The sequence below is a fragment of the Amphiura filiformis genome, chromosome 20, assembly GCF_039555335.1.
Source record: "Amphiura filiformis chromosome 20, Afil_fr2py, whole genome shotgun sequence".
Taxonomy (NCBI): Eukaryota; Metazoa; Echinodermata; class Ophiuroidea; order Amphilepidida; family Amphiuridae; genus Amphiura; species Amphiura filiformis.
The window spans coordinates 24,356,378-24,379,923 of NC_092647.1; the positions used below are offsets into that span (position 1 = coordinate 24,356,378).

The following is a 23,546-nucleotide window of genomic DNA, read 5'->3' on the forward strand; positions in this document are numbered from 1 at the left end:
CTAGTCACGGCCTGTCTATTTGGCATAAAACGTATGCTGGATTTATAAAAGGGTAGTCTAAAGTTAGCTCTCACATTCGGAAAATTATGAAGTTTTCGAAACTTGCATGAAACCACAGAATTTAGAGCAAAGAAAAAATGAAATTGCAGTGCTCAAAACGTGACCTGCCGCCAATTGCTACTGAACGGAATCCAATGAGATTGAATATATTTTACTCGTAATATCATCTCTTATATTATACATACCCGCTTGTTAAATAGTAACAACACGCATATTAAGATATATCACAATATTGAAAATTATGCAAATAATAGACCATTCACTCAGCACTATCAACAAAATGGTATGTGCGTACTGTTTTTAGTCAAACTTAATTCTTTCTTATAACAGCCAGAGCATTACTGTTAACAACATGATCTACACAGTTATTATTCAAAGTCATTGCTTTCATAGAATTCCTCACTTTTCGCATATCGTCAACTTCAGTACATTGACATTCTTCTTCTATCTAAAGTAGCCGAAACACTTGAGGCACCCTCAGCCGTAGCTTTTGCAATGGACATATTACTCACGTCTGATGTATGTCGTTTTAAAACAGGTGGTCGATCAAACCGGCTTCCAATTTTAGGTATAGGTGGGTTGGGGTTTTCTTTCAATTGAGGAAGAGTTCCTGGTCTTTGACGCGAGAGTTTATCGTTGAGTAGATGTGGCATTGAGCCACGTCTTTGACGTCTCTTCCGCGGATCTTTCCGACTGCTAACAGGACTTTGAGGTTTATGTACGGCACTTAGAGGAAGATGCCCAGTTTCAAGTGCAGAAACAATACGCTGACTTTGTGAGTTAAGATCATCTGGGCAACTTCGAGCTGAGATGTCCGATTCCTCTTCATTAGCCTCTAATAGCCCTAAAGGAAGCTGAATACTGTGTACTGTCTGACTCTTACGTAGTGGTGGAGGCATTCGTGGTAGAGATTTCTTCCGTTTTGATTTCGTTGGTTTTTTAGTTGATTCAATTTCCGGAAGCTTTATTTTTTCTTTGTCTAATATAGGAGTATCCACTGGTGTGCCCGATTGTGACTCTTCCTGTAAGGAAAAGCGTTTGTGAAGACGACGTGAGCTTGTAAATCCATGTGAGTTTTCTTGGATATCGTGAAGCATTGATCTAAAACAAATGACACCTGCGCTCTGCCTTCGCATCAAATGCTTTCTGACACGCGGAGGGCTTGAGCTTTTATCGGGACTAGATATGTTTAATATTGGTGAACTTCTTTGCGGGGGAGCTTTAATATACAAATGCTCAGTCTGTTCTTCATCATTATTTTCTTCAGGAGAATTGGGTGGACTTACTCGTAAGAGTTCTAAACTAGGCACCATATGCATATTGATCAATGAATATTGATAAGGGGTGAGTTCTTTAGGTATCTTACCCAATTGAGATGATAATGCCCGCTCCTTATTTGGGGAACCTCTTCTAATTGGAGATTCGTTAGGAGCGCTTTCGCATGAACCAAGGCGGTTCCAGCAGTCTAACTCAACACTCGTGTCACTGAATCCTGGCATTGCCGGTGCGGGTAAACTCTGTCGTCGCGCCGACATGCGATGCACAGCTATTGTTTGTTTAAGTGCCTGTTTCACATCATCCGATTTGAGAGACGTTTTGAGCTCTAACTCAACACTCATGTCCCTGGGTGCTGACATTGCCGGTGCGGGTAAACTCTGTCGTCGCGTCGACATGTGATGCACTGCTATTGAAAATGGTCTAACGATGTTATCTTTTCCTTGTTTAAGTGCCTGTTTTACATCATCCGATTTGATAGACGTTTTGAGCTCTATCTCAACACTCGTGTCACTGGGTGTTGACATTGCCGGTGCGGGTAAAGTCTGTCGTCGCGCCGACATGTGATGCACTGCTATTGAAAATGGTCTAACGATGTTATCTTTTCCTTGTTTAAGTGCCTGTTTCACATTATCCGATTTGAGAGACGTTTTGAGCTCTAGCTCAACACTCATGTCCCTGGGTGCTGACAATGCCGGTGCGGGTGAACTCTGTCGTCGCGCCAACATGCGAGGCATAGCTATTGAAAACGAACTAACGATGTTATCTTTTCCTTGTTTAAGTGCCTGTTTCACATCGTCCGATTTGAGAGACGTTTTGAGCTCTAACTCAACACTCGTGTCACTGGGTGCTGACATTGCCGGCGTAGGTGAACTCTGTCGTCGTGCCGACATGCGAGGCACAGCTATTGAAAACGAACTAACGATGTTGTCTTCTCCTTGTTTAAGTTCCTTTATCACATCATCCGATTTGAGAGACGGTTTGAACTCAATGTCTGACGGTGTAATGCATTGGTAGAAAGGATGACTTCCTGGCAACACTGGAGGTACTCCTACATATTGTTTGGTTTCTCGTATCCTCAAGCCCACATCTTTTGTAGTAAGAATAATAACATCTCGACTCTTTGCTCTACAAGCTTCAGTTAACAAAGTCAAGATGACAGAATCACCAGCATTAATTGCGTATACTAAAGCCGATGATCCTTTTTTATCCGTAGTCCAGGGATCAGCATCATTTTCTAGTAAAATTGATACTACCTCAGCACCGGCATTGTCAATACACGCGTACATTAGGGCGGTTTTACCGTATCTATCTTGTATATTTGGATCTGCCTTATGTTGTAATAAAAATTTCACCATTTTTAGTTTTGGCGTCGTTTGCGAATCTCTGTATGTTGTCATACACGACGCCATTAAAGCTGTCCTACCTTCACGCGTTGTCTTATTGGCATCAGTTCCACCTTCTATCAGAAGTTTCGCAAGTTTTAACCTCCCTAGCCATATTGTTTTCATCAGAGCACTTCCTTCGGATAAGATCAACGCTGTCTCTCCAAGGACACGTGCAGGTTTGGCATAAGACTCCATTGTCTTTGGAGGGGCGATCAAAAGTTTAACGTAATAATGAGCTGATGAGTGGCAAGCAATTCACACGTTTCTGTCTCTGTCTGAATTCATCCACGTGCAGAGCAAAAATTGTTTGCTATATAGTATACATGCCGTAGTCAGCAGAATCACAGGACAAATAGATTAACGTCATTTGCAAAAATAGTATTTTAGTGAAGTAATCCACTTGTTCTCGTCACTCAAAAACAGTTCTGATCGCTTGGCTTCGCACCTTGACATCCACATTTTACAAATTAATGCAGAAAATATCAGCAAATTTAGAGATTTTTCGGCTTCATAATATTTACAGAATTTACCTTTAAATTAACGCATAGAGCGTAATAACAGACGTGATGAAAGAGTCAAAACCTGGAAACAGTATTCTCGAAAAAGAAGTATAAATTTCACACCTCGACGAAATTAAAATAGCTGTCATGGTTAAGACTTCCCAAACGTACATGTTTGAAGAACGGTGCACTCGGCATGGAAAGCCAATTAAAACAAACTTGAAATTGAAGGTTTTGGAAATGTTACGTATCCTTCGCGATGTAGGCTCTTCTTCGTAGCGATGATGCTCAAGACAATTTTTGAAGTACTTATCGTTGAAGCTTGCCTTTATGATATCTCTCCTCGTCGATCCTGTAGAATAAAATTATCAAATGCTTTCTAGGTAAAATTTTAAGTGACATTTCTAGTAAAAATACTGCCGCACAGAGTCTCGTTGATTAATATTTCAAGAATTTATTGAGCGCATTACCACAAAGACCAATGCGCTTTACAATAATTACATACTAAAAATACATACGACGTACTTGATTTAAAAATACACATCAAAAGCCTTATATAAAAATGAAACATTGCAAACTTCAACAGCAAAATATTCAAACAAATCACTTTTAAGAGATTGTAAATTGAAAATGATGTCATGGAATGCCCCTAAGGAAGTGATGTAATGAGAAAGGTTAATGTTATAAGTGAGACTTGGGAATTTCCCAGATTGAGCATAGTGTGAAGGTAGTAAATGGCCCATAATAGAATGGGGTTTTTCCCATGCTTGATATAATTATAAGAAAATGTAAACACAATTATTGTCACAGTTTATCAGAGAAGATGATAAAATAGGAGGTCGCTCGCTGCCCACATCAAATAAATAATGTGTGCATCCGCATATTGATGGTAATAATGATCTAATCCGATTGATCAACTAATACGATAAGTAACTTTGCGAGTCACGACACTGTCTAGCTCTAAACAGCGCATGCCCGGATATCAATTTGTTACGTTAGTTGACCGCGAAATATAATTTCTGTATTGTTTGGCATGACCGACTGCTAAGGTTGACCCGAGATCCCTGTGAAAAAGACCCTCATTTTGGATCCAAATAGCATTTTTGGACACGTTTGGACACAAAACGGGAGTATATGGAGAAACTGACACGAGTTTTAATTACTGATTACACTAGTTTTAAGTTTCCGTAAACTGCCGCAAATATTCAAATGCCTATCATTTAAATTTCTTTTCCTTTGACCTTATATTAATTTTACTGGAAAATTAATTATGCTTGACTTTCCATAACTTAACAAAACTTTTGATTTTTTTAATGGGAGTTGCGATATATATGATGCTTTTTCACTCGTTTAAAAATCATGTTCACCCTGGTTAGTATTATTTTCTTTAAAGAAAAAAAAGCATGATTTAACTGCGAAATTGGGAATTTAACGAATACTTCCGTGTGTGGAACATTTTCTCCACTAAGAGAACAGATTACCACAAAGGAAGTTTCAAGTGGTATTTTAAGTACCCAAAACAAAGAAAAGTGAATGAAGGTCTGTGGGTAATCGGATTATATGTTCGAGCGATCTCCTCTTTTCTTATCTTCTCTGAGTTTATAGTGTTGATCTGGGCTAGCTAGCTAATAGGCTTACAGTCCAATTCCTTCAAAGAAAGAAAATTGCAAACCAGAAATATTTTATGTAGTCAAAGTACTACTATTTACCAGTGTTGTCGGAGAAGATCAAGAATACGTCAAAGAACGTTATTCTTCCAAGAAAGGAATATATCTTCTTCTGTCGACTTGCTGATTCAACGCAACTGTCAATATAAATGGGGACAACTTCATCGCAGTCCTGCTTCCTGAAGATATTGTGTGAAAGGTGGAAATAGCACCAAGTTTGAAGAAAGCAGCACAAGGATTTAGGCGTTTGGAGAACGGCGCAAGGAGATAAGAGTTTTGTGTGAGGATTTTATTCGAAAGGATATTTATCAATGCAAGTGTACAAAGGACTTCGCTGATTTTCGCAGGACAAGTGAATAAGGATATATTACATCAGTCGTCCAGAACATTGCAAGAACTTTATGATCACCAAGAAGAAGAATGCTGGCTAAGTACTAAATAGATAAAGAGTGATTATATTTGATTAGTGTGTATTTGTTAGCTTAATCAAACAGTGTATTTGTGTTGTGCATTCGTGTGAATTTGGGTAAAAGATGATTTTGGCCTTGAGTCAAGTACGACTCGTAACACCATTATATAACCCGACATTTAAACGTTTTCTGACAACCTTTTATAACATTTTGCGAATGATGTCGAAAACGTTTTGTGTTTGCTGGGTAGTCGTTACTCTGAGTTTCATGCCTAAAAAGGCAATCGTCAGATGACACGATGAAATGCTTGGGAGGGATTACCATCTTTTGAGAATGAGAAAGAATATAAATTTTAATACGCTCTCCCTTTTGGGATTGAGCACTATATTCAAAAGATAGTCTATGAGTAAAAATGTTGTTATTACGCTCAGGTTTTGCAGTTGAACACACAAAAGCAGCCAAAGTAAAAATGATTATGTTGCACATTGACACACACACGCGAGCTGGGTGGAATTTTCACGATATGTTCATCAACGCCGCCACCAGCGGATGAATAAAGCAAGCACACCAGAAATACACCAATAACGTACAAGTAGCAGTGCATCCTCCGTAAAAAAATCCAGAGTTTTTCGGAACTAGAGATAGATGCCGTTGGTGGCGTCTGGCCAGATGAAGGGGGCTATCAGGCAGCGTAGGAAGCGCAACACGTGGCGTACGAGGCTGGCGAAGCTACAGGGCTGACAGCCCCATTCAAAATACACGGTTAGCAATTACAAATGGAAAATTAACATACTTGCAGTGTGGTACATCGTCGTACCCCGACGGTTTTAGAGTAAGATAATTTTGCTTTGACACCACATAACAAATTTAGAATTGTTTGTGAAGATTTCATGATTATGTGTTAATCCAATGGCGACCTCAAAATTGGCGATATCGCTTCCATCACCGCCTGGGGGCTATACCCGGCTACTTGTACATGTATAGACCTGTGACGTTACGCAGACGTCACGGGTCTATTAGATCTGTCGATTAAATGCACTTTTTGGCCCAGATCTATGCTGTTTCGTATATTTATCAGCGTTTCCAACCCTTTTGAAACCATTCTAAGGCATTCCATGCGCTACAATGTCAAAATTGTGGCTACATCATAGATATCTCGAGCATCTCAGAGCATTACCTGGTTTTTCCATATGAAAGTAAAAGGTATAAACTGGTATTTTTGTTAGCCAAATCCAAATAGAAATTACTCACGAATCTGAGCTTTCGCCATCTTGGCTGATGGCTTGATCACAGATGAACTGGTCCACTGCTTTTCCCGCGAGACTTGGTTGCTAAGGACGCATCCTCGTTACCCGGAAGTGATGTTGACTTTAGCAGTTGGTCATATACATGATCTAGAAAGTGTGCACATTCGTCACGATTGAGTGAGTTTTTGCCCCTCCTTCTGATTTGGATGGCCTCCCTGACTCTCCTCGTGAACGCATAGAGTCTCTGTCGAGTAATTTGGCCCCCTCCCAGTCGATGACATGGTTATCTTGCGCTATGTGGTCGGTTATTGCCGATTTGTGCTGCTCTGTGGTGGATAGCTTTCTGTTGGCTCTTGTAAAGTTCTTAGTCGCAATCTTGTCGGCGTCTTTCTGGTGTTCTTTCTTTCTTACCCCAAACGGCCTTCCAGTCTCTCCTATATAGGATTTGTTGCAACCTTTGCATGGAATGTCATACACGACTTCGCTGGTTTGGTCAATGTCCTTTTTGTCCTTGGGGTGGACAAGAATACTTTTGAGCGTGTTGGTTGGCTTCATGGCCGTTGTAAACCCATGTTTACGAAAGACTCTTTGGAGTTTCTCAGATGTACCCTCCACATAGGGTATTACAACCATGCCTTTAATTGGGTTCTCGTTTGTCTTTTTCTGTGGTTTTTGATGCTGTTGCTTTGTCCTTCATCTGTTGTTTCACTCTGTCCACTGCCCATCGGGGGTATTCACAGACCGCCAGCGCCTTAATGATTCTTTGCTCCTCCTCTTTTTTGTCTTCTTCCTCTGTCACAATCTTGTCTTTTCTATCCATCAACGTCCTGATTACACCCAGTTTCTGGTGAAGTTGGTGCTGAGATTTGAAACTTAAATATTGGTCGGTGTGGGTTTTTTTGCGATACACCAGCAGTTTGACCGTACCATCTTGTTTACGAATGAGCAAAGTGTCCAGGAATGGTATTTGGCCCTCTTTCTCCTCTTCGTAGGTAAACTTTATGTTTCCTGATTGATCGGTAGTGTTGAGGTGGTCAGTGAGCTTTTGTGTAGAGTCTTTATTGATAATTTCAATATGTCATCGACATATCTTCTCCATAACTTAGGCTTGCAGTCTAGGGGCGCTGTTGTTATAGCCTCCTGCTCCAACCATTCCATGAAGAGGTTTGCTACAATTGGACTGACGGGACTGCCCATCGCTGCCCCGAAAACCTGGCGATATATAGATCCACGGAAACTGAAGTATGTCGTAGTTAAAACAAATTGGAGAAGTTGTATGATGTCGTCGGGGTGAGATTTGTTCTTGAATTGAGCGTAGTGTCTTTTTCTAGCCTGTCTTTGATAACGTTGAGCGACTTTTCAATGGGCGTGTTCGTAAATAATGACACCACATCATGGGAATTGAAGATGTCATTATCTTCAATCAGTACACCTGTCATCTCTTCAGCCAGCTGCTTAGAATTAACAACATGATGCTCTGTGTTACCAACTAAGGGCCCCAGAATTTCAGCGAGAGCTTTAGATGTTTGGTAGCCCAACGACCCCGTATAATCCACGATGGGCCTGATGGGATTTCCTTCCTTGTGGATTTTAGTAGTACAGTATAATCTCGGAACACTTTCTGCAGTAGGATACAACAATCTATATTGACCCTCATCTATCTTTTTCTCTTCTTTCAACCTCTTTAAAATCTCAAGCAATTTCCGTTTGTACACTTGGGTCGGGTCTTTCTTACGCTTTTCATATGTGTGCTCATCACTTAACATAGCATGCACTTTATTTTCATACTCGGCCATCATAGGCATACTCATATTCATAGGCCATCCAAATCAGAAGGAGGGGCAAAAAACTCACTCAATCGTGACGAAGGTGCACACTTTCTAGATCATGTATATGACCCACTGCTAAAATCAACATCACTTCCGGGTAACGAGGATGCGTCCTTAGCAACCAAGTCTCGCGGGAAAAGCAGTGGACCAGTTCATCTGTGATCAAGCCATCAGCCAAGATGGCGAAAGCTCAGATTCGTGAGTAATTTCTATTTGGATTTGGCTAACAAAAATACCAATTTATGATTTCAACAATCCTACCAAATGAATCTCTTTACTGAAAGTAAAAGGTGTTCCATCAAAGCTTTCGGCGTGTGCTGCCATCTAGCGGTGGTTCCGGGAACGTTGCGTCTAGGCACTTCATTATAATATATATATATATTCCAGAACAACTTTGTTTAGATGTTGATTGCGACAAACCATGCCAGCACAAAACATTAAATCCGCATTCTCAGAAATTAAGCAATGTCGATAATACACAACGTCATCATCCCTATATCTTCGTGTCAGTAACTGACATCAATCAATCAATCAATCTTTATTTTCATCAATCTCATTACAAACATTATAGCATTATTATATACAATTATTGTGTATTAACAAGATTTGATGAAGGTAGGTACATCACAAAGCCGAGGCCTGATAACGATGTACCACCTTTTAATTAACAAATAATTATAATTTAATCAAAACAACGAATATACACATAAACATAAATAAATAAACAAAGAACCCATCTTAATTTACCATAATACAATTTTAAGCAAACAAATATTTTAGCAGTAGTATAGTATCAAGTAGTATAGTGAATAACATAGAGTCAGCACAATATGAATTATAAGAACCCATCTTAATTTACCATAATACAATTTTAAGCAAACACATATTTTAGCAGTAGTATAGTATCAAGTAGTATAGTGAATAACATAGAGTCAGCACAATATGAATTATAAGAACCCATTTTAATTTACCATAATACAATTTTAAGTAGGCAAATATTGACAGACATGACAGTTGGACGAATCCACTAGTTCTTCAACAGCCACGCATGATGATTTTGTTCGAGATAGGCTAAGCACACCACTTGTTACGATAAAAAGATACGTTTCTTCCCCATTACGAATGCGGCGTTGCCATTTATCAGCTGAAATCTTTCATTTTTACGATCTGCGCATGCTCATTACCCTCTTTAATGTTACAATTTATGTCAGTTTTTGTTTTTAATACACAGGGTGGGTTTTCAATATGCACAATGAAGATTATCGCATTCTTTCAACACATTCAACTGCAAGTCTTACACAAGTTTTAAAAAAACGCCAAAATAACGAAATATATTCAAGGATTAATACAATCATACAATAGTAAATAGGGCCTACACCAGCATAGTCCTACATATAGCTGGGAATAAATACCAGAAATGATTTCAAGTATGTCAAGTGGCGGTCACACAATTCATCTTGAGTTTTCAATTCAATTCTACAGAGACAGTGTAAATGCAAGCTTAATTGGCCGACATTCAACAATAGGATATGGCCTGGTATTTTGAAAGACAACTCATAGCTGAATTTAATTACATCGATGAGAAATAGCGATTAGTTTTTAGCCAATGATATATCAATACCAATCGCTCACTTTGTGCGGAGTATAAAATTTTATTAACTAGGAGCTACTCTCAGCAGCTGGCGGGGCATTTATAGACCGGTTCGTTTACTGCCTATACAAAATAATTATCTACCTGATGTGTACTCACACCACTCTTCGCCATACATAATTTAATTAGGCAGAGGCGGGGCTCGAACCCACGCTGCACTGCGCCGCTATCACGTATACCATATGACCAGCGCCTTAGACCGCTCGACCACGAAGGACTTGATAGAGCTATCGTGTAAATTTAAATATGTAATATTAATAAATCGCAACTTCATTAATACATCATATTTTGGAATTTTATCTGCTTAAAACATTAATGTGTATTATAATAAAGCTACCATTATTTATATTGTTGAATTCTCAAGCGCATAGAGACAATTGCCTACATACACAATCCCGGGTACACAATACATAAAATCGATTTTGATATCGGCCACGTGCTCTGCTGTACATGTGGTTTCCCGCAGTGGCGGAAGTTGTACTAGTATTACGAAGTGCATCCCAACTCCATTTTGAAGCAAATGCTTTTGACAAGGCATTGGATTGTTCCAGTTTGCATCCTAAATCCACATTAGACCCCTAATTTTATTTACGAAATCAAAAGATTAGATTATCATAACAACAAAACTGTAATCTTTTGTCGGCTCTAATGTGAAAATTACATAAAAAAATTACAGTTTTTACAGAATTAATTTTCACTTAAAAAAAAAAAAAAATGGCGTATATAAGATTGAAATAAATTCTCTACCTTCTATACTAGATCAATTGTGACGCAAGTTGTTATCAAAAATTGTTGTGATAGATGTACAGTTAATATTCATATATTCCATTACCTATCTGATGTACAGTTTTTATACAGAAAATATTTATTTGAAAAACCTGCCACTCGGCTTTTTCCGAAAAGGTCACAGGGTCGCCGTGACCTGTGCAATAATTACAATTAAAATGTTTCTTATTCTAACAGCAAGCGTTTCTAAAATGCAGTATGGCGAAATGTGGTGTAATGTGTACTATGTGTAATATAGCTTTGATGACTGTTTTTAGTTTAACAATAACGTTTTTCATATGAAAATGGTTTTCATATGAAAATGATGAGAAATAGCGATTAGTTATGAATATGAATACGACCTTCACGCACATTTTACACTGTATCTCATAATACAATTTGCCGACTTTACGGCTCATTCGTAGTGTACGCTCACATATAGATTACTTTGTTACTAGTTTGTAATTATTTTTGAGAGAAATGCACAAATAGTCACAAATTTATCAAGGGGTGTAGTATCACCTTAAGCCTGACTCTTTAGATCCGTACGTTTTTTCTGCTCTTTACAGGTTCACTCCTTCAGTTAAAATAACAACATTGTTATCTCGGTACTTAAATATGGCATTATAACCACAAGAAGCGAGTTCGATCCCATGGGGTATTTTGGCCACGATCATAGAAGGGCAGTTTTTACGTCATTATAGCAGCTTTCTTGCAAACGCCATCCCTTGATTTTAAGGTTAAATACAATTGATTTTCAAAGCTTGATTCCAGAGGGGCGTAAGTTAATAATGGAAACAGCCATGCAGAAAGAATGAACTCACGCGTACAATAGTGTATCAATCTGAACTAGGGCCACGGACAAACCGCGGCTCGTGAGTCATCCTATATGTTGCAGGGATAGGGAAGGGGAGACCATGATAGGGCCATATGGGCTAATGGGGGGGGGGTGATTGTGGGCAGCCGTTGTCGGCAATTTTCCTTTGGATTTTCTAAATTTTCAATTTTTAAAATTATCCTGGATGATATCTGTCGTGAAATAAATCAATGCTTCTACAGGCTATAATAGGCCTAGTATGCCTATTTATACCCTGATTATGCAATATATAGGCCTACAACAATAACTACAACAACAGTAATAAAACCAACAACCAATATTTTGTTAATCTAATTTGTAAAAATATATTCATAGGCCGCGCCTATTAGGCTAATATAGCCTTAAAATTCCTGAATTATTTAATGAAAAAAAAAACGGGCAAAAACAATCAATCGCTGCAGTCAGAAAGAAAGAAACGAACAAGAAAAAAGAAAAAAGTGAGAGAAACATAAAATAAAATAGATGGAATGGACCACATAGGGACTCGAACACGTACCAAAGTTTTCCAGCTCAAAACTATAGTATTTTATAGTCGAACGTGAGTCCAGCGCGCTAACCGATTGAGCTACTGAGTGATCTGTGAAATCGATTGGTCTCCAACTGACTATTATGGAATAGTGCATACCAGGCTCTTATGATAAACAATCTCATCACCGCTGTAAATGTCGGAGGTATCGATGGCGAAAAACCTCGATTTTTGCCAAAGTAGCTTAAATTTGGAGTGAAATTCAAATGGTAAAGGAATCGACATACTTTTGAGAAATAATGTAGGCAGTTAGAAATCAAAATTAATGTTCCACAATCCAGATATCGATAATTTAACATGTACGACAATACTCATACATATGAGGGAGGCACTTATAAGGAAGAAGAAGAACAGTGTTTTGTGGTACAAGATTCTCGAAAATTGTTCCCAAAAACGGGCTAATAAAATTTAATCGGTACTGTTTTTGGTTCTTCCCCATGGCAACATTATTTCTTTGGTCGATTTGTAGTACAATACAAAAAGGAGAAAACAATCACTCGGCGTAGTTTTATACGGAGCGAATATTTGAAAAAAACTGCATGGAACGTGTTTTTGATCTTGTGAACATGGTGCGTAAAAATGATTTAAACGAAGGATTTTCAAACGGATTCTAAAAATGTGTATGAACACACAAAAATAATGTTAAGATACATCCATGCACCAACATTCGCCGCCCTGCGATAGGTGATTGCTGAGAAAACGCGGTTTTAGAGAACAACTTTATACGTCTTTTATACGTTTTTTATACGTTTCTTCGTGTAACCTTAATCGATTGGCGTTAGGCACGTCCAATGTTAGCAAAAAAGAGACAAAAATTGAGAGCTAATTCTAAAAATTACCATCCAGCTTTCCCCTTCTATAATGTTATGTACACTAATCCGACGAGCCAAGTGATGGTCAGAATTCATCCCGCCATTACTGGGATAGGGGGCATCCGCATCAAACTGGTATTGTAACTGCCCAATTGGATGGAAAAGTCCTGCTTCAAAATCAATCTTATCATTGTATTGTATTATAATGTTTCAGCAATCTTTTGTCACACGGGTAAAAATTTCCACAAAGCCTGCATCATTTCAAAATTCAGGTGGGATGGTCCCCTTCAATGGCTGTCATTGAGGTGTAGGAATGCGTGAAATTACAGTGAGTCAAGACAAGTGGTTCATTATATATGTTAAAACAATGAGGTACATTCTAGCGGTACCCCTGTTCTTATCATAAATAACGTACCACTTGTCTTGAGTCACTGAAATTCCGGTGTAGTAACTTGCTCCTATATTATATATAACTTTTGTTACTAGTGTGTTATTATTATTTGAGAAAATGCAAAAATATTCACAAATTTATCAAGAGGTGTAGTATCACCTTAAGCCTGAATCTTTAGATCCGTAAGGTTTTTTTCTGTTCTTTACAGGTTCACTCCTTCAGTTAGAATAACAACATTTTTTTTTATCTCGGTACTTAAATATGGCATTATAACCACAAGAAGCGAGTTCGATCCCATGGGGTATTTTGGCCACGATGATAGAAGGGCAGTTTTTACGTCATTATAGCAGCTTTCTTGCAAACGCCATCCCTTGATTTTATCGATTGGCGTTAAGCACGTCCAATGTTAGCAAAAAGAGACACAAATTGAGAGCTAATTCTAAAAATTTCCATCCAGCTTCTATACGCCGTAGAAGTGACGTAGTTAATCGGATTAACTACCATAGCAATAGATGAATACAATTTTGACTATACCGCCCTGCACTACAACGTTCACGCGGTACCGATGCATTGAGCCATAGATGTCAAAGACAGGCTGATCACTCGCACCTGTTGAAAAGAGCGATATTGTATTCAATCTACAGCCTGTCTCAAAAAAATTGTGCAAGTAAAAACCGTCCTCTGTAGCAATTAGAAAATACTGTTGTGACTTGATGCTTATATCAACGTCAAGGGAGCAGTCTTAGCTCTCGAATGCCGTTTGTTCTGTTCAATTTGCTTGTTTTAATCTCGAGATAATTATGTTTAGTTAACAGCGAAAGTAAAATCACAATTGTGCCACTTTTATTAGGGAAGAGGGCTGTACATGCAAATCAATGATAGCATCAAGTTTATCAAGAGTTCCTTCGTGTCAAAAGAATGCATCGATTACACAAAAATACAAAATGGTTTTTACTGTTTTTGCTGTTTTATTAAGATACAGGTATAATGGTTCTCTTTTCCCACTTAAAACAGATTAAAAGATAAATACATATTTCACATTGTGCTGTAAAATTAAATACATGTACCATGTCAATGATTTTTTTTCTTGTTAGGCCTAAATACTGTCCTCTTTGTCACTCAAAACATTCACTCAAAAGACAGACAAATGTCGCACACTCTGTTGTAAAATTAAAATCATGTCAACGAAGTTATTGCACATGCATCGTAATTATACGTTTGAAATTTTACACTCAAGATTTAAAATTCATTGATGATTTTCATCAAATCATAAGCACATTTCCGAGTGTGCAACAGCTGAATCCGACATTGCTTAAAATCAACACATTAGTCCATTGTACAGTTTGATCTTTAACATTGAGCGTGTTTATAGTGAATATACCGCATATTGAGTATACCGTATACGATAATCCTTGTATATATACTGATACCCTTGCTGTTTATAGTGAGACACAGTTACCGCACAAATTATATACCAACTAACATTATCGTACATTTGCAATGACCCCGAGGTCACACGGGGAATGTGTAAATATTGTGGCGCGAGCTATAAACAGCCCATTCAACAATATGATCATGGCGGTGAACATGTAGCTTCTGTTTTGATAACTCTTGGGGGTGAGAATCGTTCTGAATGTCCTGCGCGCATCCTACACATCATGAAGAAGCTCCCACTTCCGGTAATACCGCACACAATTTATACTGGTGTGTTTATAGTGGGAATATCTCGCCACAATATCCTTCGGTTTAGAGGATATCGATGTACCGTACATACATATCCTGCTAGTGTTTATAGTGGGCAAGTATCCGGATAATCTCTAACCGGGTAGAAATTGTACCGCAATGTACCGCATATCTGCTCCCACTATAAATAGGGGGGGTCATTAGGACCAACTTTTTTTTACCCATCTTAAAATATGTAGATGACCTATCTAAACAAGAAAACAACAATGAGATTTTTTTTTAAAGTTCTAACCCCCCTGTACATACCCTCTGAAAGTTTGAAATTAAGGTTGCCGAATTCGGCAGACTTGCACTCCTTTTAACACAGGGAACTTAATGACCCACACACTTGTATTGCTATAACATAGGTTATCGCTGATGAAATGTTAATTTTAGTGTCCACAAGTGTTAGTTCACATATTTGAGCAGTTTATGGGTAATAAAATGTGTACTTTATTTTATATAGTGGCATATAGTGGTTTCAATCGGGGGGGGCAGGGGGGCTGCTGTGTAATATTTTCCACATGTTGGCCTAAAGCAACCTATATGGCGAGTAGTATCTACTGCAGTTTTGTGATATCATCATGTTTTACATCATCAGCCTTTGATGTGACATTTCAAATAAAGTTTCAAGGTGAATAAGTGATTGCTGACGGGTTTTTTTATCTGCTTAATCAGTCTAGGGGAAAATATCAGTTGCTTTTGGCATCTTCAATATTATTTAACTGTTCTCTATTATCTTGTTTCTTGTCTACACCACCAGCACATGTAAAGAGTCTATTCATAGTTTTGAGTGATCTCTTTAGCTCCAATTATATGCCTTGTCTTCCTAGCTGTTTCATGTTCCAAACCTATAGGCCTATTATGTTGTGCAATTCACTGTTCTCTTTGAATGAGCCTGATGATGGTCTGTTTTGTATTAACTTAGGCCTACATGACTTAAAGCCTGCTTATTCAGCAGTTTTGCACTTACTTGATTTGATGAGTATTATTTAGTTATTGTTTAGGTGGTCATATGTGGGCAGCGGGCCTACAAATCGGAGATCCTAATGTACTACTGCTTGCCAAGGGTTCCCTCTGGTAAAAAGGAGGTATAGTTGGATTCATGGAGCAGAAGACAATGATCATCATGCGTTTCAAGTATGAATAGTGCAAAACTTGAACAGGCACCAGTCCATAATATAGCAGCAGAAAGAAGCTGGGTTCATAAACTATGAACTTGGGTCTACTGGGGCTAATCAACTCAAATCTGTTTCATCCTAGCTCGACATCCTCACATTTAAAATGTAGATCAGCAGACTTGATATAAAACCGTGCAGATCATGGCTCCTTCAAATAGTACAGCATAATTGCACAATGCATGTGATATTCCAAAAATAATTGGAATTGGAAGTTCGAACATGAAACAGGATCGAGATCCTTAAAAGGAGAGCATGGAAGCCAAAGAGATCCCAAACATTGCAGTTGATATTAGGAGGATTAAGGAGTATAATCGGTACTCAAAATTATAGGTGGACCCTGTATACAAGTGCAGATTATGACAAGTAGGCCTATCGAAAGCATATTGAAATTGATGACACTCAAGGTATACTTCTGCATTAATACTGCATTAGGCCTATGCCGAAAAATATTTTAGACTGCTGAAGGATTATAAAAAAAAAAACTGTCAACAATCACCCCAACAACATGAAACTTTATTTGAAACAACATTACATCATGTAATCATTGATGATTTCAATGTCGATATCTTACCTGACAAAAAGGTTGGATTGCATGAAAAACAATATTTTATTAATTTTACGTGTTTCCAGAGGAACTTAGATACACGTAGGCCTATTATGTCCCCCCTCCACAGAAATATTGACACCCACCCCTTATAAAAATATATATTTTATTACCTAAACTGTTCAAAATGTAAACTAACTATAATGTGGACACTAAAATTATCATTTCATCAGTGATAACCTATGTTATAGCAATGCATGTCTGTCAGTCAGAAATTCCCTGTGTTAAAAGCAGTGCAAGTCTGCCGAATTCGGCAACCTTAATTTGAAACTTTCAGAGGGTATGTACAGGGGGGTTAGCAGTTTGGAATTTTTTTTCTTTTTTCTTGATTAATTATCTATTAGGGTTGGTACATATTTTGAGGAGACGGATAACCACTGGAAATCTGTAGTTGAGCCCCTCTTGAGCCAGGGGGAGTTTCCGAAACTGCTTGAAACATGTAATTCCGATCTGTCTTGGAAATCCATTATGTTTTCATTACCAAAGGGTGTGCTTAAATTTGCAATCAATGCCTCCATAGATTCCTTGCCATCATTCACCAATTTGAAAAGATGGGGAAAACGGCTTACGGACAGCTGTCCCCTTTGTCAGGGGAAAGGTACTCTCCTGCACATTTTAAATAATTGCCAAAATATGCTGGACAGGTATCTATGGAGACACAACAACCTCATCCGTATTTTTCTTTCCACATTTCAACAGTCGGAGGCATTTCGTAATTCTCATATTAAAATCTATGCCGATCTGGAAAATTATACCAGAGGAGGGGGGACCATACCACCCAATATCATTTCCACGTCCCAAAAACCGGACATTGTGTTATACTGGCCTTCTGACAAGCGAGTCATTCTCTTTGAGTTGTCGGTACCATTTGAACCAAACATCAGTAAAGCTCATTACACCAAACTTGATCGCTATTCTTCCCTGGTTGCCGACATCACTAACGCCGGGTACTGTTGCTCACTTGTTGCTGTTGAAGTAGGCTCAAGAGGCTTCATTGAGGCCGACAACAAGAATAGTCTGACTCGTCTGTCAAAAGATCTCAATCTTCCCACAAAGTATTCTGATCTCAAGACCCAGTTGATTAAATCGGCGCTTATGTCATCTTATTCCATTTTCATCGCCAGATATGAAACATCTTGGAATGTAAATGAAATTATTTAACTTTTTCTTCCCGCCATGAGTATTTCCAACTTTGTTTATTTATTTAAATGTTTGTATTTTTGTCCTGACTTGCCTGCAACCGGAATGGGTTGCAGTAGATCTGGGCTTTATATGTGTTTTTCTTTATGTTGAATAAAGATGATTTATATATATGAGGAGGGTAAAAAAATAAAAAGTGTAATTTTGTAAAATACTAGCCCCCCCCCCCTATCTATAGCTTCAAGCTGCTTCAGTCGGCGGAGCTTTGTACTACAGACAATAAAAAGGCACGTAAATGTCACATTTTATAAACTTACCGGTAATACATTTAATATCACCCATCACCCCCATTGTTGTATAAAGAAATCGTGTACAAAATATACCAGCTTATACCTACATACAGAACGGTGATTTATGCATTAATTAAACATGCCTGTACACTTCCACTGGTTCGAACAGGCGCCGTCTGCATGCCATGACTAGCGCCATCTATACGAGCTGAGGCCAAATTTAAATAACAATACGCTATTTAAATAACAGTGCAGATCATGCTAATGAGATAGTGCCTTTTCCTACCAATTATTCCATGGTATAATTTATTGAAGACGAGGGCAGCTGCATTGCTACAGGTGACAGTCACATAGAAGGAATGGGGGATCTGAGTGACCCATGTACATGTACACGAACAATGAGCGTGTTTATAGATGGTGCCAGCGTGGCTGTCCCTAGCTGCATGTAGAATTCAATTCCAATAATATTGAATTATATCAGATTCATTTCAAGCAAACACCATTGGTCTGCTTTTGAAAAGAAATGTTAATTCCCAAAGATATATAATCGAGTATCACAATGTCATTATATTATGTCAAAACAGCCGTAGATCTTAAAATGTTCAAGGACATTGGTTACGTAATTTCCACAACGGCGTTTGGTGATAGACCTATGAATAGGGATGAAGTGGTCTTCATTTCTGATCGGTCAGATGTGGTGTAAAGATTTTGACTTGAAATACTACTTGTATTTCATACCTTCTCGAATTTACATCGCATTATTGACAGCAAGTCCTAATTTCGACATTGCTATTGTAAAAAGTCATTCTCTTCTCAAATTAGCAGACTTTCAATAAAAAACATATCTCTGGTGCCTAATGGAAATACCAGTCCGCCATTACGGGTGCAGAGGTCAGTGGTCTCAGCTCTCATAGCGGGCGCACTATCAAGCTTGGTACTCGCATTGAACAGACGCATAGTTCGCATACTGAATGGCGGCTTTATTTGTCAACCGTAAGTAACATGATCAAGGGGTCGAACATGAATATTCATAACCGATCAATAACTGGACTCATTCTACCAAGCAAACCAGCGGGATTTGTCATTGCTTTGCGTGTTTAATAGAACAACCGTGAGTTTAGTGTCACCCCCTTGATTATACTGAGCAATTGTTACATAATAATTTCTAATCCTGTGTTCTTTTATCAACTGTACAGGTATTTGGATATAGCATTCTTTTCAATCTGCTTGTAGTGCAGGGCGGTCGATTCAAAAATAATTGTATTCATCTATTGCTATGGTAGTTAATCCGATTATGGCCTCACTTCTTCAGAAATGAGCATTTTTTGAGAAAAGCACCAAATTTGATTTTCCATGCCAATTTTTTAGGCCCACCATAACAACTTACCCTAAATATCCAAATTGACGAAAATTACATATTTGTGTTCTAAAGACACAAAACTAGATTCAGTTTTCTCAACATATTGAATTTTTTCTTCGTTTAAAATATCAAAAATGTTGGACAAAATTGTTGGACAAATTTTGATCCTTTTGACCCATATTTTTAGAACGAAGAAAATATGCAAAAATTTGAGAAACATAATCTAGTTTTGTGTCTTTAAACACAAATATGCAATTTTTGTCAATTTCGATATTTTGGGTAAGTTGTTAGGGTGGACCAAAACAAAAAATTCATGGAAAATCAAATTTGCCGCTTTTCTCAAAAACTACTCATTTTTGCTCATCTTTTATATACTTATCATCATTACTTTTAAAGATACAATGCAAAACAATGTGTAAAATTTCCCACTTCGAGTGATCCTGCGTGCCACCTTAAAGCATTAGTCATACAATATATCTGGGCGAGTTAAAATAGTGGCGTGCAAGTTGGGAACCGCATCACCTATTCTAATCTGTTGATCAAAATGTTAAAAGTGAACACTACATAGAAATCGTCCGGTAGAATTGGAAAGGAAATGCAGAGAGAATGCCAGTCTGCCACTGTCTTCATTCATTGTCCTTCATAACGTAAGAACGATTACATAATATAATATAGAACTGACTTATTAATGAAAAAGGAAGAATTAGATTCTAAATAATACATCAGATAAACACGATATAAATAAACTTTACATTTTTACTGCTGTTAACTAAATGAATCGCAGTATAGCCACTATTTTAATCAAAAATGTATATAATATAATTCATACCGGAAAGACGAAATAGGCCAGAAAACTGATGCATAGAAGCTGCAACAAAAGATGCTGATTTTTTTATGATAATTAAAGGGAATTGTCACATCGTCACATCTATCCATAAACAGTCCAAGAGAACGCCAAATATGGATCAGGAGTATTACATAATAATACCCTGCTATGACAATAGCTGCACTAGGTTAATCGTATAATCTCCTTATGTGGTTAGCATGGCTGGGTCAGGAAATCCAAGGTAATTCAAGGTAAGCCAATGTATGTACATGTATTCGGTACATGTGCCATATCTTTTACAATGGGTGATAAATTTCTGGTTTGTTTTATTTCAAAACGCAACATTCGATATTCTAAAGCTTGGTCCAAATCCAAGAGAAGAACCAACTCTAGTAATTTATGTGGTTTCAAATTATATCAGACGTTGCCTTTTTGATAGAAATGGTGTTTGTTGATGTGCACAGTTTCCCATTAGATCATAACATGCTGTTGTACATCCAAGGTCAAAGGTCTTTTAATCCATATTTGGCGTTGTTCTGGGACTGATAAAGGCGTAGTCGAAATTTAAAGTTTAATCGCTGAGGTAGGCGACTGCTTCTTAACCAATTAAATTGATCGTACATATTGACCATTGATATAACGATCCATTTAAATGGGTAGTTGTGAATCTCTTATCGTTTTTATTATAAAATTGATCAAAATTGTTAATGGTTTTCAAGGTGCTGCTTTATTGTTGTATTTTGTATAGCTGAGGAAAAGCACTCCCACCATGTCCCTTTGTTCAATTTGGGTGTGAACAAAAATTAATATTCCGGAATCTATATATTTTAAAATACAAATGAGCTTTTATTACCTCAACAAGCTAAAATTTTCAAAACAAGGCTCTTAATTCTTAGTAACTGAACGGTTTTAATATTACTGGAGCTGTGGTAGGGTTAAATATTAATATTGGAAGAGATCCCTCTTTATCACGTTGCATATTACGTCGTAGCAAAGATATTAGAGAGATTGCGAAATTTACGTGAAACGTGATACGGGAACGCCAACGGCAAGCTACATTAGTCGAAAATCAGTTAGTATGCCCTCTAGAGGGTAAAATCTATTGTGAATTGGTCAATCGTGGAATTACCGTAAGGCGATTACGTTGCGGTTGGTAGCAAAAAATGGGGGCTTCCTATATCTTTAGATATATTTGTCTCAGCATAGCGCCACCATGAGCTTATTGCAATTGTGTTTAGATATAGTCTGCGGTCAGACTTTACGAGGCTATCAGGGCTGTCAACTTTTTGGAATTGCCTTATTCTTGTCTAGGCTTGCCCATACTTTCTGGACTCTATCTGTAAGTTGTGTTATGATTTTACAATAACGTGTATATTATATAACAAATTGTACCTTTATAATCTTGATGCAATATTTTGTTCGGAGATATACTTGTTTTTGGTGATTTTGATCAATTTTGACCACAAAAAACATTTTAAGAGCATGCACAGCGTAAACACAGAAGTGGGGTTTTATTAACAGGCCGATCGCGTCGATCAAAGCAACATAGTGCCGTTCGTTTCTGACAGCCAGTGTACAGTAGTTTGCATGATATAATTATGTTTGCAGACAACGGAAACTTAAATCGACCAGGCATGGGAGGCTGGGAATTATGGAAACAACAAGATGGCGAAAGGAGAATTTCGTGGACTGAAATAGAATATGCTTAATCCGGGCATTAATCTTCGCAATTTTACCCTTTGTGTGAGGAATCTAGTATGTCTTTACACTTGAAAAAAAAAACCTTTTGAAAATATAGAATAACTATGAAATTATATTGACTGTGATATATCTTCCGGCTCCAAATGTTGTATCTCCGTAAATAACGTTTTATTATAAGTTTTGTATTTAATCGAATCGGTCTCGTCTTGAAGCAAACAGCTGGATGATCACGAAACCATTAATGGCCTTCAAATATTGTAGCAGACGAAATAAGACGTTTCTGAATGATTTTGATACCTAAAAAGGTTCTCAAGTGGTTATACGATCTACATCAAATCATGCAATTGGAAATAGCAAAAACAAATAACACGATTTTGTTTATCAGCTTACAATGCTTATCTCAAGTATTGTCAACGCTGATCCATGGGTGGAGGAAAATGTTATATCCGGACGCTGACTGATTGTGCTGATAATGCGGGACAAAATACGAGTTTAAAACGAGTATAAAAACAGAAATGTCATGGTCAATTAGCTACTTAAAGTGCTTATGTCACCAGAGAGGAAACACAACCTAACGAAGAGCCTTGAAACTGTCTTAAGAATGTCTTGAAAAAATGTCAAAACAAGTCTTCAAGGTATTCGCCATAGAGGTACTTACGTAACCGGATTAATTACAATAGCAATGGGTAAATACTAATGTGTCGCCCTGCACTATCCGTTACGCCGTTCCATTGCATTGCACATAGATTATCAAGGAACGGGGATATAGACCTGGATCGTAATTCTATAGAATGTTCATATCATACTGATCACTCGCACCTGTAAGAGCTTGTAAGATTAGTATCTTTGAAAAGAGTGGTATTGTATTCAGTCTATGATTGCAGACATACGCAGGTCATGAGTGTAACCTGCTTATAGTACATGACGATACAATCAAAGATTGTATAATACCAAGATAGCTATAATACCAAGAAAAATTACCGTCATTACAGTATTAAAAGTAAAGTAGAGTAACATTTATATAGAAACAATTGTATTGCAGTGAAATCTACTTGGCTTTTCTTGATTTTTGCATTTAAATTAGAGTACTTTCGCCTAAACAATTAAGCAATAGACTTGGAGGATTTAACCAACGTTGCATACAACTTGAACTGTAAAATGTCACCTTTAAAGTAAAATGTAATATTTTAGTATTCTAGCATCAATTACTCTGTCATAAAATTCAAATTGTTGAAATTAAACTCTATTTTTATTGCAAATGCCTTAGGTTTCAATATTACATCATGGAATACAAAGTGGTAGTGATAGCAATTTGTAGTACTTC

At 37.7% G+C, this 23,546-nt stretch overlaps 1 protein-coding gene across 1 annotated transcript; it reads right to left on the reverse strand.

The window, feature by feature from the left end:
* Positions 1 to 7,800: 7,800 nt before the first annotated feature.
* Positions 7,801 to 8,352, reverse strand: LOC140142221 (uncharacterized). Its single transcript, XM_072164188.1, has one exon. The coding sequence runs from the start codon at positions 8,350 to 8,352 to the stop codon at positions 7,801 to 7,803; it is 552 nt and encodes a 183-aa protein (XP_072020289.1).
* Positions 8,353 to 23,546: the final 15,194 nt, after the last annotated feature.